General features: G+C 35.8%; 2 protein-coding genes across 2 annotated transcripts in view; one reads left to right on the top strand and one right to left on the bottom strand.

Annotated features, from left to right (window-relative positions):
* Positions 1-18,910, bottom strand: part of LOC121380517 (dynamin-binding protein-like) — an 86,713-nt gene extending 67,803 nt beyond the window's left edge. Inside the window, 1 exon segment of the mRNA XM_041509360.1 lies at positions 18,834-18,910. The gene's annotated coding sequence lies outside the window, so the exon portion shown is untranslated.
* LOC121381737 (calphotin-like) lies at positions 6,500-7,636 on the top strand. The gene has a single exon (XM_041511083.1). The coding sequence runs from the start codon at positions 6,500-6,502 to the stop codon at positions 7,634-7,636; it is 1,137 nt and encodes a 378-aa protein (XP_041367017.1).
* Positions 18,911-21,784: the final 2,874 nt, after the last annotated feature.

Below are 21,784 nucleotides of genomic sequence, written 5' to 3'. Positions count from 1 at the left end.
ACATAGCTGGACACTTTTTGAAAAATGTATGTTATCAGTATAGGTAGTACTATACCAAATAACTTCCGGCTGGGTCAAAGTTCGAGGTGCACCGAACTTTTGATAGAGAAGTGAACACCACAAGTCCTGTGATTGGTTATAAATGTGAGTGTGTTGGTTGTAAAAAATAATAGTTTCATCTGGGTAAAATAAATGTGCAATTTTATTTCATCTAGTACCAATGTGTCAGGTAGCCTTGTGCTTAAAACATGTATGGGGTACCTGTAAAAAAAAGTACTCAAATTTTGTGCGAAACTAGGGTAGTCATAGACGCTACCCGTTATCTCAGAAACGAGCAGCTTGACCCCCATTTTTTTCTGATTCACTTTAAGTGTAAGGGGTGGTAGTATTTATATCCGTGGCGTTTATGTCGGTTGATACGTTGCAGGTAGTAGTTTTAGCCGCATATGTTACTATTGTCGTCTATGGGATTTGATTTGGTAGTATATACCCTGTAGTACTTATCCAAATGTTCGACACCATATAATCATATTTTAAAATGTGTCGAGGCCATCAGTACATTTAAACAGAACATATTTCTTTCTGCATTAAATTAAAACATTTCTTTATTTCCTTGATGTACCAGCGACTGGGTACTGCATGGATGAAATGGGAAAAAGCTTACAATCTACTAAAGGTGATCCATCCTTCAACTCATTGTACCTCAACTGAGCACTCTACCACTCAACCACTGAACTACATCTCACTTGAAAATAATCAATTTCAGCACTAGATTTTAAATAGAAATAAATAATAAATGAAGCCATGCACTTGTATGTACATGAAGGATTAAAACTAGAAGAAATGTGTAGTTAAGCTCACACAGTGCTTACTACGTTTCTGGAATACAAGGTATCATTTTTCCTGAAATTTCACATGGTTTGATTTCTCATGCAGAGTCTGCATAATCAACATAAGGGTTGTTCATTGTTAATTTATAAGTTTTTATTCACAATTCAGAAGCATTTTCATCAACAATAATGATAAAACAAGTTAATAAAAATACACTTTACAAACCCCCAAAATCATTAATTTTATCAAGTCCTTTTTCATGAATTCTTAAAATTGCTGATACATGGGTTATTGAGTTCATTTGACTTCTAAAAATTATGTTAAAAAAGAGTATGTTGAATGAATGTTCGGTGCCTAGCACATGCCAGATCAACAAGGCCAAAACATGTTCTTTTTTAATATTAATCAATTTTTTACGCTTTCCACAAGTTACATATTTTAGAAACATACACATATATGTTTAGTGACCTTAATAGTTGAAAACGATGAACCACAGATGTGCGAAAATAAGTGTTTTTTATGCATTCACTGTTAACTGAATTTTAAGCATAAGACATTTTCCTATTTACTGGATGGTCAAAGTTTTGTTTAATACCAGAATGGACATCCAATAGCCGATGATTAATAAACCAATATTCTCTAATGGTGTCATTAAACAAAACAAACTTTAACTTCAACACTAGAATTTGATTTCATGTACAGTTGCTGCAAAATGTAGAATATTCTTTCCATATCAGAGTTTCTGCCAGAGAGTATGATGGGTAAACTTATGTACCCTAAATTCTTGAAAATTAATGGATACATTCTTATAATTTTTAGAAAGATTATAGTGTGAAAACTTTTTTTTTAAATTTGTTAAAATACATGAAATGCAGTGTCTAATTTCAAAATATTTCAAATTTGTACAATTATCTGCAGGTTTGTCATTACCAAACAGAATTTGGATTGTTGATGGCACCAGTCATGAAGAACAGGTTGGAAAGAACACATTCCACCGAGTCTGAGATAACTACATGATACAATTACACATGATATCACTACACGAAAACAGTTTTCAACTCAATTTAAAACTTCAGTGAATAAAACAATTCACAAATTATATAAATCATGCACATAAATGCTTATTTAATAAATCCCTATTCACAATGTGATACAAAAATCTGATACAACAATCCACTGCACTTACATGAATGTGTACTCTGTAACTCTCTTTTAAAACCAATGTCAAGTACTGTAGTGGATATGGTAGGATCCCATTTCAATCAGTCCATTCTGTTTTATGTAATAGTGGTAAATGTATTACCTAAACAATCTTCAAATCTGATAATCTGCAACAACAGGTGATAGGACAGGAGAGGATAACATATTAACGTGCCTATATCCAATCAAGGTTCAAGCACATCTCTCCCGGGCACAATCTCTGACAGTTGAGAGCTGATCACAGACTGAACTAATGAAGGACCAATGACAACACCAACTAATGGAGCAATCAAATTCCTCAACTCTGCCAGTGTTTGTTAAAAAAAAAAGAAAAAAAAAAGAGAGAGAGAGAGAAAGAAAAGAGAAAAGATTCAGTCTCAGATCTGTCTGATATAATCAGTTGAGTTGCCAGGGATCAATGCCTGCTAATCCTTTCCTATTGTAATACGACGGTGGCGTTGAAAAAAAAGCATCACTTGACATTCAGGGTCCCAGTTCAAACAAGACTTAACACCGGCCGATACACAAGAGATATATACATGCACAACGCTGTACTGCAACACAGCAGTCGTCTGTATGCCAGTGTGACCTGCCACAGACCCAGCACAACACGGAATGTCACTCAATACTTCCTTCCACAATTGATGCTGTTTGTCCAACAAACTAAGAAAAGACCGAAACAAACAAAGAAAAAAATGTCTGGAAGCCTGCAGATATCCAACAATCATGGCAAGTAAACACACCTATTTGCAGAGACAACTTAAAAAAACAAAAAAAACACGGCCTATTTTTAAAAATCAAAAGAGAAGCAATACAAGAGTAGAACTGGTCATGAACATGTTAGAAATTATATTTAACAAGATGTTATGTTTTCCTGTTTATAAATCACCACATGATTTACACGCAGGGCCAGCTAGATGTCACTTGCCAAATACGTCAACTGCAAATTTTGGAAACATTTGGAGGACTTTATTTTAAATTGGCGAAAAACTGTTGTGAAATAATTTATATTTTGTTGGAAAATAGCTAAAGGTTTTGCATTTGTTAGACAAGTCGGCAACCCAGAGCTAGCCCAGATATGTATTACTTCATATAGGTGTTTTATTTTATTCTGATAGTTGCCTGTTGGATTAATTTAACCTGATGGTGACCTACTATTTAGTATTTAGTAAATGGATTAGCATACATGTACTTTCATGTATTTAATTATATTGAAAAATCAAACTGGAGAAAAATAAATTAACAAAGAAAATGATATTCAAAAGACATAGCCTTTGACATACATTTATACTGTACATTAATCTTACAACTTTGACATACATTTAAGTATTGTCCGTTATTTCTTGTACATTTACTGAGGTATGAAAAATAAAAATTCTTCCACAAACTGTGTGAATCAGCACAGCAGATTATAATTTTTTTCATACCCAGATGAACATAAAAAAAATAACAGACAATCCTTACAATTAAATTTCAAACATACTAACAATAACACTAAAGTTCATATTTTATTTTGAATTATTTATAGGTTCTTAAACAATAATGCACAATAAAACAAAGTATCTATACAAAGTGACATCATCAGTTATGATGTTCCCTGATGACGTTATTTTTACATTCATTGAGAAGGAAGGAAATGTTTTATTTAATGACGCATTCAACACATTTTATTTACGGTTATATGGCGTTAGACATATAGTTAAGGACCACACAGCTGTTGAGAGGAAACCTGCTATCGCCACTTCATGGGCTATTCTTTTCGATTATCAGCAAGGAATCTTTTATATGCACCACCCCACAGACAGGATAGTACATACCATGGCCTTTTTTACACCAGTTGTGGAGCACTGGCTAGAACAAGAAATAGCCCAATGGGTCCACCGACGGGGATCGATCCCAGACCAACCACGCACCAAGCGAGCACTGTACCACTGAGCTACGTCCCACCCCCCTGGACCAATGGCATGACATTGAATTACAATGATTGTAACGGAAATGTAATTATGTACAGGTACTAATCATACACCACTGGTTATTGAGCTCTAGGTCAATAGTTATCTACAAGTAGCTTAGGGAACAGGACAAGTAAATTGTAATAACTTATCGGACCGGCCAAGTCAACAAAACATTCAGACCAGCTACATGTAACTTGCCAATTAAGGGGAGCTATCACTCTCGCTCCCCATCACTCACTCAGGGCTTGTAGACATTTTTTTTTTTAATCCACTAGCCAAGGGATCAGTAATTAAAAAAAATTACTAACCAAGATTAAAAATTCAATAGCCCTACTTCACTTTAAATTAATACAATTTCACTAAATAATAATAATAATCAGATATGTCACCTAAAGAGGAAGATAGAGCTTAAAAACCCTAACATTAAGGGTTGGAATGGTGTCAGTATATTCATATTTACAACATAGACTTAACTGCAACAGCTGACCTTTTTTTTTACTAGCCGTCAGTCATGGCAATTGTAGTTATTTACTAGCCCAACATTACTAGAAAACCCTGCTACCCTAAGACTAGTTCAAGGAAAGTAAATTTAGCTCCCCTAAAGTAGCATGTGAATTTATATGGTATCAATATAGTAATGTCTTAAATGGTTCCCCATAATCTAAATTAGGGGAGCAAATAAACAATCCCCTCATTTTATTTTATTTTTAACGCAGAGTTCTGAAAATTACAGTACATCATACTAAATATATATATATATATATATATAAATCAAATATATATCAAATTATAAACAATCATTTACTCATTAACATGAACATGAGGTCTGTTTGACTCTGGATGTTTTTCTGCTTACTGAAAGACCACTTAATAAATACCACTAGACTCTTTCAACAAAAATATTTGGGTGGGATAGCAAGTACATGTACATCTAAAATGACATAATGGAACAAAGCAAAACAAAATGAAGAAATACTTGCCACATATGGTCAAGTAGATGTTGGGAATTACTGTACTGTATAGGACCCTAAAGCATAAATAACCTAATTTATTAGATCCACCAAATGGGATCGACCACAACCTAACATACCGTACTATACAAATAACCAATACACAGTCTAAAACAAAGTCTCAGTAAAGACTTACTAGATCCACCAAAAGGAATCGACCACAACCCAGCATACCGTACTATACAAATATCCAATCCACAGACTAAAATAAAGTCTCAATGAAGACTGCAGTTTCTTACATCACACTTATTAAATCGTATTCTACAGATATACACATAATAAAGCTGTCCACAATGTCAAACTGTTCTTGTTGGTCCACTTATGTTCCATGTTTAAGCTAGAAACAAAAAAATCAATACTGTTACAGTGTTAGTCATCTAGATAGTGAATTTTATTTGAAATGTATATCAAATTTAATTTGAGTAAGGAAAAATGTAACAAAACATCCTCATTAAATATGTATACATAGTAATTTCAATGTTCATAACTTAGTGAATTTTATATGCACAGGATTTCTGCCAGAAGGTAAAATGGGTATGGCGCCATGTACTCAAATTGTTTTGCAGATTTAATTTTTTAACCTTTTGACAAAATTAATAACTCTTTATCATTACTGTATGATTTTCTTAACCCTAACACTAAAATTAACCCATGTTCTTCCTGTTGACTGGTTGCATTCAGCACACACATTGTAAATATTCAATTCCATAGCACCATACCCAAAAATTAATTTCTGGCAGAAACACTGATACAATATTGTAACAAAATTCAATTTCAATACATACATGTACCAACCTTAGTGGTATGGTGGTTAAGCCATTGCCATGAAGACTGGTAGGTACTGGGTTTGCATCTCATGACATTTTGTACTTGCCAAAGAACAATTAACTTTATTATTTCCCATGTTTAAATTATTAATTTCTAATATCCAGGTAACATCCTGTAATATAATGTTCTGTGTACACAGATGATCTCCCATTGATTGCTCCATGATTAAAACTATTGCGGGGTTTAGGACATAGCCCAATAGTAAAGAGATCGCCTGATGAGCGGTCGGTACAGGATCGATCCTCGTTGGTGGGCCCATTGGGTTATTTCTCGTTCCAGCCAGTGCACCAAGACTGGTATATCAAAGTCTGTGGAGTGTACTATACTGTCTATGGGATGGTGCATAATAGACCCCTTGCTACATCTACTAATGGAAAAATACAGCAGGTTTCTTCTCTAAGATTGTGTGTCAGAATTACCAAATGTTTGTCATCAAAGCCCGAGTAATATTATTAGCATGCCTATATCTATGGTTCAGGCACATCCACCCCTGTGCCTGGTCTCTGCACCCTGTGCCTGGTCTCTGCACCCTGTGCCCGGTCTCTGCACCCTGTGCCCGGTCTCTGCACCCTATTCCCAGTCCCTCTGCACCCTGTGCCCGGTCTCTGCATCCTATGCCTGGTCTCTGCACCCTATGCCCCTATGTCCAGTTATGTTATTAGCATGCCTATATATATGGTCTCTGCACCCTGTGTCCAGTCTCTGCACCCTATTCCCAGTCCCTCTGCACCATACGCCTGGTCTCTGCACACTATGCCCTATGTCCAGTCATGTTATGTTATTAGCATGCCTATATCTATGGTTCAGGCACATCCACCCCTATGCCTGGTCTCTGCACCCTGTGCCCGGTCTCTGCACCCTGTGCCCAGTCTCTACACCATGTGCCCAGTCTCTGCACCCTATTCTCAGTCCCTCTGCACCCTGTGCCCAGTCTCTTCACCCTGTGTCCAGTCTCTGCACCCTATTCTCAGTCCCTCTGCATCCTGCCCAGTCACTGCACCCTGTGCCCGGTCACTGCACCCTGTGCCCAGTCTCTGCACCCTGTGCCCGGTCACTGGACCCTATGCCTGGTCTCTGCATCCTATGCCCCTATGTCCAGTTATGTTATTAGCATGCCTATATCTATGGTCTCTGCACCCTGTGCCCAGTCTATGCACCCTATTCCCAGTCCCTCTGCACCCTGTGCCCGGTCTCTGCACCCTGTGCCCGGTCTCTGCACCCTGTGCCCGGTCTCTGCACCCTGTGCCTGGTCTCTTCACCCTGTGTCCAGTCTCTGCACCCTGTGCCCGGTCTCTGCACCCTATGCCCCTATGTCCAGTCTCTGCACCCTATGCCCGGTCTCTGCACCCTATGCCCGGTCTCTGCACCATGTGCCCGGTCTCTGCACCCTATGTCCGGTCTCTGCACCCTGTGCCCGGTCTCTGTACCCTGTGCCCGGTCTCTGCACCCTGTGCCCGGTCTCTGCACCCTATGCCCCTATGCCCAGTCTCTGCACCCTGTGCCCAGTCTCTGCACCCTATGCCTGGTCTCTGCACTATATGCCCCTATGTCCAGTCTCTGCACCCTAAGCCCGGTCTCTGCACCCTGTGCCCGGTCTCTGCACCCTGTGCCCGGTCTCTGCACCCTGTGCCCGGTCTCTGCATCCTGTGCCCGGTCTCTGCACCCTGTGCCTGGTCTCTGCACCCTATGCCCCTATGTAGTCTCTGCACCCTATGCCCGGTCTCTGCACCCTATGTCCGGTCTCTGCACCCTATGCCCAGTCTCTGGAAAGGTGAGTGGCTGAGTATGGGACAGACAATAGCCAATGATTAATAGATCAATGTGCTCATATATATAGTAGTGTGGTTAAACAAACAAACTTTAACTTTAACATTAAAACTACTCTGAGTCATGTAATGTAGGGCTACTATATTTTATGGACATTTACTTTTACTATCCATATATGTACATGTATGTTTTAAAATAAGCCATATGCTGTAATAGTGTTAATATGCATGTTGATACATATGTTGGTATGTGTTGATAGACGTGTGTTGACAACTGTGATGTCAGAGGTTGTATACACAGGGTTTCCACTAGACATTTTTCCAAGAGTATGGATGAAATCCTCTAAAACAATGTCATTCATTAATTTTAAAAATTTGAGGGTACTTGCATATTTTTATCATTTATTTTTAGTTTGAAATGATATTATACAATGTCATGCGGAAAGGAACTTTTAGTTTACTAAAGGCATTTATGGTTATTTTTATAGGATGAATGTAGTTTGAAATGCATTCCAATAATATATCAGTTATCATACCAATGCTGAACATGTATCAAATTTATAAATAAAACAGCGTTTATTACCCCTGGATACTGTATACATGTATATTACAGAGTTCACACACTTTGCTATGAACCAAACTGCACAACATTCCATGACTTTTAAAGTCATTTTCTATGATCTTTGTTATGATTTATAAGGATTTATTTGTTTCTTTTTATCAGCAACATAATATTAAAATATGTTGATGTAAAGTAACTCTCCTCTCATGTTATTTTAAATGGGTCTAAAATCAATTTTCATGTCTTCCAGGATTTCCATGACCCATATGATTATTATGAATCTTACATGTATGCTAATAATGATATCTCTTAAATCTACAACGGTGTTACCATGATGACCTTTGGCATAAACAAGGAAGTTTATCCTGTGCATTCACTAGCTTTACTACCACAGGAAAATGTGGCACAGATTTTCATCTCAAGGTCTCCATATAATTAATATTAATAATGAATATGTGACACTGTACAGTTGTACATGTATGTAGTGTAGGTATGTAGTAGGCTAACAATTAACATGACATCATAGGGCAATTCCACGGTAACGGAATTACCAGTTGGAGAGATATTTCAGGCATTAAACTCAGCTAGTCCACATAAGAAAAATTATCATAATGATGTAACTATGTAATACACTAGTACTGCAGTAGTGCTTGTCATGGGCAGAAGTGAGACTCCCTACTGCAAGGTGTAGTGCATGAGTACTTAATTAAAGTTTGGTAACGGAATTACGTAAAAACAGACACCATTTTTACGGGCACCGCAAAACATCAACAAACTCTGTGAAGTATGATGAAATAATTATTTATCTTCATGATGGAATGATCTCCTAATGACTTGTGATTAACAAAATAGAAATTATATTACAAATTATCTTTTCATAATTTTGTTGTACAACATTGAATGCCGGTAACTGAATTACACAGTTTGGTAACGGAATTACCGCTCTGAATTTACTTTTGAAAAACAATATTTATTTACTTTAAATTTGATTTGCAAATATGTTGCATAATTTTACAAGTTAAATAATAATTCAGTATACTTGTTTTAAGCATTCATATTAATATTTCAAATGATAACTAGTTTCAATATCGGTAACATGTACACGTACATATATATGAGTGGAGATTTAAACTAGCACTAAACTGTGTACATATTACATAGTAAATGTTTAAAATGTTTGACAATTGAAAAAAATTCTTGAACAGTGACATTGTTAATAACAAAGAGAATTACACCAGGTCAGAGGAACACAGGCCAATTAAAATTATATAAACTGACCGTCAAACATCTAGATTGTATTACGGTAAGTGAAAGATATTATGCCTAATAATAAAATTCCTCATCTATCTGAGGTTATGATAACATACATGACAACATTCAAAACACCAGTATTTTCTTTTTTGGCCAATCAAACATGCCATCTTTCCATTTTAAGAATTTTACTCAGATCAGATTTCCTTGTAAAGACAGCATTAACACTATAAAACGGTTGCTTTCTTTCCGTCCATTATATACATTTAAAAGCATAATGTTGGTAATTAGAATGATACTTTCTATTTTCTGGATATCCTGTCATTTAAATATAAATTATTAAATAATGTACAGTCAATAAATGCCTTTGGATAAAGTAAAATTAAAGTTTGCTTCAAGTAAACATGTTATGTTACATTTCCACTTTCTGGACCCTATATATGTTTAAAGATCTATACAGAGCTTGAAATTGTGGCCTGTAAAAAGTGAAAAGAAGTCTATTTTTAAATCTTGCAAGTGAAATAAACATTCACCTGCTAAAATTAACTAAAAATTGCGTCATTTTTCAAAAAACAGATGTACGTACGATCATCTCATCTTGTATTTAGCTGAGGCCGAGCTCATAATTCTATTACATTTTAATTTTATAATGCTCTAAACTACATATCAGAGGTATTAAGTTTCCACACACTGTCCCAAACCCTGCATTCACGTTGTGCTGTCTTATTTACAGCAGGCCATTTTTATTTCACAGCAGGCCATATTTCTTTTGGCCTGCTATTTAAAAAAATAATAATGGCAGGCCATATTTTGCTTCATATTTCGAGCCCCGATATAATTCTAGTAGGTTTCGATTATAACTTGAATTTTGTCATGGATTTGCAGAAGTTTAGTCATCATAATGAAGTAGTACTGTTTGGTTAAAGTGTATCAGATTTCCTTAATTTCTATATTGTCAATGGATGACATTTATATTTGGTATGGGTGTTCCCCAAATGCATTTGGAGCCACTACTAGTACTACATGTATTACCATATGGATTTTTTAAAAAGATTTTGTATATCTTCCTATTGTTACATCACTTGATGTATTGGTGTATATGGATAAGAATGTAGCATTTTAGTACTATGTAGGTTTATATTAAAGTGTTTCTTGACACTATATACCAAAGACGGTAACAGAATTACAAACCTATGGTAACGGAATTACATATGTTTACAGCTATATAATTTTACTAATAATGTATGAATTTGAAAGTAAATGTGTCTGATTATGTGCATTAACATATACTCAGAGAATATGAGTCGATTCCTTGATTAAATATGTATGAATAATACAATCTAACTTTTTGTTTGTTTTCGGTAACGGAATTACAAACTGATTCTATGTTTTCTAATTTCCCCTAAATGTAAAAAAAAAAAAAATTTCATTAAAGTGGATTATGAAGTGTAGTACTTTGTTAGTGGTAAAACAAAAACACTAATAAAAAGAATATTACCTTCAATTACATGGCTGCTGTACATAAATTCATAGTGTGTATTACGGAAGTGTCGTATTTTTAGTGTGACGGTATCCTCATAAAATAGTTAAAGTCTAATGCATCCATTTATTTTACAATATTTTACTTACCAGATTTGGATTCTCCAGACAATTTAACATTAAAAACAATCTTAATATATCAGGAATAACATGATTTGATTTTTTCACTCCATGTCCACTTTAGCGTGGAATTGCCCCATAGTAAAACTAAATGTAGATCTGTATGATGTAACTGCAATACCATAGTGCAAGTCTCGTCACCCACAGCATTTAAAAAAAACAAATTGCTGTGAGTGAAACGGACAACCAATGGCTATTTTGAGCCTGCATACAGCAAATTGTTTTTTAAAGTTACTTTTGCAGGATATAAACATAACTGAAAGGTTATTTTGTTGCATGCAGACATATTTCAAATGTACGAATGTTAAATACTGCAAATAATGTACACCAGTTATGTTTGTTTTGCTGTCCTTGAGGAGTTTTACCGACAGCAGTATTTTTATCCAGCGTCACAAAAGTGCTGTCGGTGATGCCCCGACCCATGGCAATTTATATCTCATTGACGTTGTTAAGTTTGAGCCCTGTAGTGAAGACTTGAAAGGAAAGAAATATTCAATGAAATTTCAGCACATTTTAAGTTATTTGAAAACCAACATTTTGAATTAAATTGGTTCAAGAGAAAAACAAAATTATTGCACTTTCTCACATGACAGTATATACTACAGATTTTTTATGTCACTGTAATGAAGCACGAGTTGGAATGGGAAGAAACTGGAATCCATCTAGGACAATTGATCATAAGACCCCTCATACCTCTACATATATTCTGCCCTAACACTACATCAAGTTTTAACACTAAGATTTGTTGACTACCATGGGACGTTTCGAGAATATCTACGCCCAGTTGTTCAACGCATAGTTAAATTAGCCCTGGGTTAGTCTAATATTTTCCTTTTAATTATTTTTGCAGAAATACAAAATAAACTTTAGCTGTTGGTTTTTTAAACTTGTGTTAACCACTGGTTTAAGCTAACATTTGAACAACCAGCCACGTACATGTACATATGTATTACTGTATTGGTTGCTTTAATTTCCAAATGATACGAGAAACGTTCCTATACTTACACAGAAATCTACGTAATACACATTTACAGTGCACAGTGCATGCACCTAATATTTACCATCATCCAATATGTCAGACATGGTGAAACAACTTTTCAACATCATCATATTTACACAAGCTAACTCAATAAAACAGCAAATAAATGTGAATGTACATGTTTATGTACATGCATATATATATATATACACAATTAACATATTTTGTCTAGTAACTATACATTTTGGGATCGGAAATACATGGCACACATACGAAAGTAGCGTTTGAATGCACTGTGTGCTGACTTATAATGACAGCCTTCGCTTGATGCATGGTCAGTATGGGATCGATCCCCGTCGGTGGGCCCATTTCTAATTCCAGCCAGTGCACCACAACTGGTATATCAAAGGCCGTGGTATGTACTACCCTGTCTGTGGGATGGTGCATATAAAAGATCCCTTGCTGCTAATCGGAAAGAGTAGCCCATGAAATAGCGACAGCGGGTTTCCTCACTCAATATCTGTGTGGTCTTTAACAATATTCCTGATGCCATATAATCGTAAATGAAATGTGCTGAGTGCGTCGTTAAATAAAACATGTCTTTCTTTTTTCTTTCTAATGACAGCCCTGCCAGGTACATATGAACATATATAGATTATAAATTGAGAAAAGGATGTTCATCTATATATTATGTGCATAATGACATACATGTATATATATAATATATATGAACATCACACCTCATTACATCATTTTGACTGCAGAGAGCTGGTGTCTGTGTGTATATATATATATATACTGATAGTGATATTCTAAACAAATATTATATTTAATATGCAATTTTAGTCATTAAAAAAAGTTAGTTTGTTTTATTTAACAACACCACTAGAACACATTGATTTATTAATCATTGGCTATTAGATGTCAAACATTCCTATGTATGGTAATTCTGAAATATAGTCTTATAGGAGAAAACCTGCTACAATTTTGTATTATTATCAACAGATCTGTCATATGCACCATTCCATAGGCAGAATAGCATATACCACAGCCATTGATATACCAGTTGTGGTTCACTGGCTGAAAAGAGAAACAGCCCAATGGGGACCGATCCTAGACCGACCACACATCACGCAAGCACTTTACCACTGTGCTACTTCCCACCCCAGTCATTAAATAGGCTATAAAGTACATTAGTCAAAAACATCTAACAATTGCTGTACAGTAAATTCAGGACATTATTTTCACCAACTGTTTTAATGTGTTTAAAAACCAATCAACCTACATACCTTCTGGCTTACTAGTCCAATTGCCACTATATACTGTAACACATTCCAAATGTGAAATAGAAGAAGCACAAACATAGACAAGTGAAATGTGAACAGAAAATATTGTAAGCCGATTAACTTTCATCTAATATACACACTGTATGTAATTATCAGCAAAAATGTGTATCATATATACCAGTACAACCAAAACAAATCCTGACAAAGATAACCTCATTTAATATCAGGTTTAATGGACTTAACAATTATCTCTTGTGTTGTCACTATAAAATGAACAGCAAGTTTGTATTATTAAAGAGACATTCCATGATTCCTGAGTTTGCTGCATTGTAAGATGTTTCCAACTATAAAAATATTTCTACGTTTAAACTTACATATTAAATATATTTTCTTGTTTAGAATATCTGTGTTTGTATATTGAATGTGTTTCTGGTCGTCTTAATATTTGTAAGAAGCCCAAACTGGATTTTATTTTCAAATAATTCTGTACGTATGGAAAAAAACATATTTTAGGAAATAAAATGAAATTTAACCTAGTACAAATATTAGAACGATTAGAAAAACGTTTAATATACAGCCACTAATATTTTATGCAGGAAAATATATTTGATATGTAATTGCAATCATTAAAAAGTCTATGTTAGTCAATAATATCTTAAAAATTGCAGCAAACTTAGGAATGTCCCTTTAAATATATGAAGAGTTAATTTCCAAAATGCGATAGCTTTATCCATTATTATGTCATTTTAAGAAAATGTGATTTTGCTGCAACATGAGGGGGCGGGACGTAGTCCAGTGGTAAACCGCACACCTGATGCACGGTCAGTCTAGGATTGATCCTGTCGATGGGCCCATTGGGCTATTTCTTGTTCCAGCCAGTGCACCACGACTGGCATATCAAAGGCAGTGGTATATGCTATCTTGTCTGTGGGATGGTGCATATAAAAGATCCCTTGTTACTAATATAAAAATGTAGCGGGTTTCCTCTCTATGACTGTGTCAAAATGACCATATGTTTGACATCCAATAGCTGATGATTAATAAATCAATGTGCTCTACTGGTGTTGTTAAACAAAACAAACTAAGTTATACATGAAGCACATGCAGTTTTATGATTCTGATTACATGTAGATCACATTAAACAAAAACTTTTGTCATACTGCTGAGTTGTACTAATGTCGGTATACATATTTGTTATGCTTTTGTATTCATGTGTATATATAAGCTTTATTATTTATGTTTTTAATTATTAACACACTTCCACTAACTTTGATATCAATCTACAATTTTTAAATGAAGTTGAATTATCCGACATACAGGTTTTGCTTTTAGAAAATGTACGAAGAAGGTAATAAATACTCCAAATGCAACGCCTTCAAATGTTATTATTGTGTTAGTTTCACTCCCTTAATGGCAGACCGATCACATGATTCTAAACATGGCCGCACAGTACTTTGAAGTCAATGGTAAATAAACCTGTCTATATATATATATATATATATATATATATATATATATATATATATATATATACCATTACACCTTTTGTTACAACTTAAAGTGTGTGTGTGTGTGTACATATATACTCTTCAAAAAAAGTAGGGGAACCTGAAATATTAATGTTAATATCAACTATTAGACCGAACATACGTTTTAACCACAGACATCCTAGTAAAGAATGTTTAGGTCTGTTTATCAACACACCGAAACACATTCCACAGTTTGCATGTGCATCACGCAGTTGCCCCGTACATGTGTGTGGGGTGTCATTCTCGATTTTGACAATTTCCAGAAAGGTCGATTAATCACTGTGGAACATTATTTCTGTCAATCTGTTTCATTCTGTTGATCATACAGTTTTTATTGTTTTGTTTTTAGTAATTTTTATTGTTTGAATTTGCGATTTACTGATAAAAAAACGTCAACTTTCAAATTTCTCTTCTGACCCCATTCGTCCTTCAAGATCTTTGGTCAGGGATAAAATCCATCGTTCGCCCCAGGCGAGTACAAATCCCTGGGTGGCTAGTACAATTTAAATGACGCTAGTCCCCCAGGCGAGTAATACTGGGCAGTTGTGACCCAGATTCATGATGCAGAAAGTCAAACTATTTTGCCAATGAAACCTGTTAAACATACAAACTGCAGATGTATTTCATCAAAATTTGTCATGACAGACTGACAAATTTAAAATATCGCAGTTTTGTTTGGTCTCGATAAATCCAGATACTAGTATTTACTACAAACACAATCAGAACTTTCCGTTTTTTGTTTTCGAATTCCAAAAATTGTCGTAATATTCCGATTATAGATGAGGTATGTTGTGTGTGTGTGTTGGTGTGTGTGTTTTGGGGCGTGTGTGGGGTTTTTTTTGGGGGGGGGGGTGTGTTGTGTGTGTGTTGGTGCATTGTGTTCATTTCGTCGGTAATAAATACAGTCTTTAATTAAACGCATCATAATAGATCATGTTGGCATTGATCGATTTTAACTAGCTGCTTCCAAACGTCTCGAGTGGAGAGTTCCGAGTTTACCATTGGACATCCGAGTGTATTAGGACAGAATAAAATAATTCAGTAACAGTAAAGATAAAGAGTTTTATGACTTAAATTAATTTAATATTATAATTGCCATTATTTTTTGTAAACACCTCACCCTTTGCTGTCACCTTTGTGGCACATTTTAAACTTCACTTTTATTCATTTTATTATGGATATATCCATTATATTTGCACCATTAAAAATAAAGTACAAGCAACATAGTACTGTTTGTTCAATCCTTAAACAACTTGCTAGATCCTATATAGGTTTCGTCTTTTGAAACTGCTTCAATAATGAAGTGGGGGTGGGGGGGGGGGGCTAGTGATTTTTCCTGGGAACTAGTAACTTTCCTCAGCTAATAGTCCCCCGGGCCAGTGAAAATATTTCCTAATTTCTACCACTGTTGGTGGTCATAAAACCTACTGTACATAATACTGAACTACCGGTTGTAATGTTTGCCCAATTAATTCACTATTATCATATAACCATTCCCCACAGCTAAAATACCTTACAATTTTGGAAACTGTAAATTCTTACTAGAGTTCCCCTACTTTTTTTTTGAAGAGTATATATATTAGAGGCACTGATTTTCCGTTTCAGATTTTTCTCTTTTCCGTTTTATAATGTTACAAATTCTGGGTTTTTCTGTTTTAGTATTAAACAAATTCTGTTTTTGTTTTACACACACACACACACAGTGACACACACACCGCAATTAAAGGGACATGCCCTAGTTGTTAACCATTATGCCGTTGTTTTTCACTATTAAACCCATTTTTTCACAAATAAAATTGCACTTTACTTACCGTTTATTATTTAGAATATACATTTCCATTCACCTGAAGTGTTTTTTGGTAATCCTGGTAATGATTACCAGGATTACCAAAAAACTAATCCTGGTGTTTGTAATACCACAAAATGCATTTTTCGTATTTCATAAAATGCCACGGGCCTCTGAGAAAAATATAAAAACTGCTTTTTCACTCCATTTGATAAGAACGTGATCTAAGTGTGTTACAGGTTTGTAGATTAACCAAATTATAATTTATTTTCGCTGGATGGAACTAGGGCGTGCGGCTTTAATTGCTGGTATAAAATAAATATGCAGTGAGGCAAAACATGTCAGTAGTTTGTATTTATTTTCGGTTTAAATTTAAACACGAATACGCCACGACACAGACTTCGGACATTTTCGGTTTTCTTTATGATATGATCGGGAAAATAATTACAAACGATCACACTAGTGTCACTATAAACCACTTCCCTTGTATAATTTATTTTGAACAAAGCCTGGCATACAATATGCAATTACTGCATTCCTTTGTGAGATCGGAAATATGGCAATGCCGCAAATGTTAAAAATTAATAAGCAAACATAACATAATATATCTTTCACTTGAGTAAATATCAGACAATTTTAGCTCACAATGTTCGGGTTTTCCCGTTAAATCGCCGGGAATAAGCGAAGAAAACACGACTGGTAAAATGTCTAGATACTCTACATTAAACATTTGGCGTAACATACAAAGGTACTAGTGTCGTAGCGTAGCACAGGCAGATGTCGGTGTCCATAGTTTCTAGTTCGAAAAATTAATTTTAATTAATCAAATGCGCTAATTAAAGTTAAATAATGTTTTGGAAAAAAATTGGGAATTCCGTTTCAGATAGGTATTTCCATGATTCCGTCTGCGATTCCGCGATCGCGGTAAATCAGTGCCTCTAATATATATATATATATATATATTGCATTTTGGAAATAGAATCTTCATAAAGCTGTAGGTAGGATGTAGCCTAGGGGTAAATCCCTTGCTTGATGCATGGTTTGGATATTTCTCATTCCAATCAGTGCACCATGACTTGTACATGTATACCAAAGGTTGTGGTATATGTTATCCTGTCTGTGGGATGGTGCATATAAAAGATCTCTTGTTACTAATGGAAAAATTAAGCGGTTTTCCTCTCTAAGACTATATGTCAGAATTACCAAATGTTTGACAACCAGTACAGTATACTCTAGTGGTATCGTTAAAAACAAAATCATGATAACCAGTAAGTAAACATGTACGGTAATGACATGACATACATGTATGTATGCATGTAACAAATTTGTGCATGTACATTCTGTTATGGTTGTACACATCTATGGATCTGAACACATCTGGATGGATCAATGGACCAATTTCAGCAGAATTTAACTTTTAAAAAAAAGCAAAATGTTTTGGGTATTACGCCATACCCGTTTAACCCTCTGGCAGAAACCCTGACAATTGTTAAGAAAAAACTAACAAAAGAATGACAAGCAGACAACAAATTAGATGTTGATTGCACAAACTGTTCAGGATAAAAATAAAACCCCACATTTCAAGCATGAAGCAATCAGGGGGTTTTCATGGTGATTTTTTTTAATTTCATGTTGGGGGTTTTTCGGGGTTGGTCTTTTCTTTTTTTTTCTTTTTTTTAATAAAAAAAATTGGATTGTTTGTTTATGGGTTGGGGTTAGTTGTTGGTTTAGGGATTTGTTGTTTGGTTGGGTTTTTTTTTTTTTTGGGGGGGTGGCTTTTTTGTGGAGTTGAGATTTTTTGTTGGGTTTTTGGGGTGGGGTTTTTTTGGGGGGAGGGGTGGAAAGTTTTGGTTGTTTTTAACGAATATATTTATCAATTAAAAAAAAACCTATACGATTTTTAAAAACAAATAAACAATCAAGTATTCAAAAAAACACGATGGAAATGCTGTGTCGCTGACATTTTTGCTATCAACGTGACTGTCCGTGTCAAACGACTTCGACGTCATCAACAGTCACACTGTCACAATGCTGTGAATCACTGGATCAGTGAATGCACCACAATCTTAACGTTATTTAACGTGCAAGTCACAAGCGAAAACAGCTATTCTGCTGTCTTGACAAAAGCATATGTAATCGAAGGTTGTACACATATTTTACTTTAGATTTTAAACAATGCATGCATAATTACCGTAGGAAATGAATATAATGTTCACAATAAGACATCCCACTTCCGTGAAATCCAACGTGACGCCATTTTTCGCTAAAGCGGCACCTGTTGATCCAAGGGAGATAACAATGTTTAGTGACAAACTAACGTATGGGGGGAAGGGGTACCGTAAATTGTACACAATAGGTTATTCAATTTTACAATAATTAAATCTGAGGTTTATGAAAAATATATACTGATACATGCATGTAGTTTTTGCAGTGTTTAACTGTATACATTTTTAAATAACGGAACCAGTAATTGTTCGTCTGTTTAGTGTTTACTCAACACGATAGAATGGATGAAAAACTTAGAGGGGTCCGCTCGTGCATCAATCTAATTAAAAATAGTGGAGCTAATTTTAATTAGATTGGCTCGTGCATGCACCTTTTGTCCTCTGGATAAATTCTTTGGGTTTTTTAACGTTTGATTTGCAAAATCAACAATTTTTGCACAAGTACTTACTTATTTAAAAACTTATTTATTTAATACAATCTGTTCACATAGAAAACAGCATTTCTGCAGGCACAGTGATAAGTGGAATTTTGGCTCAGTCGGTTGAGTGCTCGCTTGAGGTACATGCATCGCAGGATCGAACCATTCAACTAATTGGGGTTTTTCTCATTCCAACCAGTACATCACAACTGGTCAAAGTCCGTGGTATGTCTTTTCCTGTCTGTGGGAAAGTGCATATAAAAGATCTCTTGCTACATTAAGAAAAAAAAATGTAGCGGGTTTCCTCTGATGACTAAGTGTCAAAATTACCAAATGTTTGATATCCAATAGCCGATGTTTAATTTATCAATGTGCTCTAGTGATGTCGTTAAACAAGTCGTGATTGTCTTCATGAATCTCTATCAGCTAGGCGCCTTGTCCATATGCCACTCCAAGGAGATCCTTTAATCGTTATTGTAGTTTGTTCGTGCTTGTAGGGTGTGTGTGTGTGTGTGTGTGTGTGTGTGTGTGTGTGTGTGTGGTGTCAGTGTTCGTACGTTAGTGTGCGTTTTCCATGTGCGCATTTTTTTATTAAAAAAAATGTGTTTTTTTTTTTTTTTTTGGTGCGGCGTGGACACACTGATTTAACAAATAATCGATTCTACGGTTTTTAATAATATAATATTTAGTGTTTCCATATATGCTCAGCGCGGTTTTTCGGTAACCGCGCCTGCATCTCGTCAAAATCGCGTATGTGGGAAATGGTCCTATCCCGAGGTATTCACATGTAGTTGCAGCCCGAGTACTCTACCGTATAGACGGACATGTGGACAGTTATGAATGCTCTTTCAGTAAGAGATAACTATATAGCCAAAACACGGAATTCCTGTCTACACACAAATATTCCCACTCTAATACAACAATATCCCTACATGTGACGTTAAATACCACTACATGGATAATTTTCGAGTTCGCTGATTTTGACATATTTGACATATTAATCACTATTAAAGGATTTGGTAATAAATCACCATAATTAATTCAAATCATTTCATAAATAGATCTTTGCATATAATTGCGTGACACAATACAGCGCCTAATATGTAATACCGGCAACTGAAGGGACCAGTTAGATATTAATTCGTCCCTCAATTATGGGCCGGAGGGGGTGGGGTATGACAACGTATTATTTAAGAATTAAGGGCCCAGCATAGGCGTACGGGCTCCCTTTTTTTCCCCTTCTTTTTTCCCCCTTTTTTAGGGAGGGGGTTGACAAGATAATTTTTGCACGAATGTTAAAGTTCGTTTTGTTTGACGACACCACTAGAACACATTGATTAACTAATCATCGGTTATTGGATGTCAAACGTTTGGTAATTCTGACTCGTAGTCATCAAAAGAAACCCGCTAGATTGTTCCTAATGCAGCATGGGATATTTTATATGCACCATCCCACAGGCAGAATAGCACATACCACGACCTTTGATATACCAGTCGTGGTGCACTGGCTGGAACGAGAAATAGCCCAATGGACCCACCGACGGGGATCGATCCTACCCGAATGAAACGAAAATGTCCGAATCTGGATAACAACGCAAATTCACAATTTCGTTATTGGCAAACAGCTATATTTATATAGACTTCAAAACCAATCACTATTAATATTTACATGTATTATAATCATAGACGTACGAACAACCATTTTGTTTTTTTTTTGTTTGTTTGTTTGTTTGTTTTGTTGTTGTTGGGTTTTTTTGTTTTTTTGTTTGTTTGTTTTTTTGGGGGGGGGGGGGGGCTGGCTGTTTCCCGAATTAAACAAAAATGTCCGAATTTGGACAACAACATTTATTCATATTAGCATTACTACCAAACGGCTATATTGGGTTGCAAACGAATCCCTACGCATTTCTATATGGAATACAGCTAATTTTGAGGGTAGAATGATGAAAATACATTGTAAAAAGGTCTCAGGTTAGCACATTTTGCCCGAATAAGTTTTGCACAGATTTGAGGTTTTGGTCTAGCACTGGGGGGGGGGGGGGGGGGGGGTGCGGGGGGTGGGTCTTTCTAGCACTGGGGGGGGGGGGGGGGGGGGGGGGGTTTGCCCAATTACCCCCTTTCTCGTATGCTTATGATTATAACTAATATGGTGGAAATACATGATGAACAGTTTTCATGCTGGCTCAGTTTGCTCGAATCCTAAAATTTGGTCCAGCACGGGATGGGGTGGGGGAGGGTTTATGAGGCCCAATGCCCTGTCCGCCCTCCCCTCGTCTGACGCCCATGGTCATGGGTTCCTATGGGATAGCTCACATAACATATAAACAGGGCAGGGCTATAGGACACTCGAGCTATCACACAGGAATTGTTCCTACCGTCCTCTTGTGGAATGCCCCTGTCTTACGCCCTTAGGGCCTAAATTAATTAAAGCAGATTTGGAAAAATACAAACTGACATAATATTACATGTACATGTGTACATATATGTAAGCCTCTATA

The sequence above is a fragment of the Gigantopelta aegis genome, chromosome 9 (genome assembly GCF_016097555.1).
Source record: "Gigantopelta aegis isolate Gae_Host chromosome 9, Gae_host_genome, whole genome shotgun sequence".
Classification (NCBI taxonomy): Eukaryota; Metazoa; Mollusca; class Gastropoda; order Neomphalida; family Peltospiridae; genus Gigantopelta; species Gigantopelta aegis.
This window is presented reverse-complemented; position numbering and strand designations above follow the sequence as displayed.

Excerpts from the sequence above, each read along its gene's own strand:
- LOC121381737 (XM_041511083.1), top strand. The coding sequence starts at position 6,500 with ATGGTCTCTGCACCCTGTGTCCAGTCTCTGCACCCTATTCCCAGTCCC.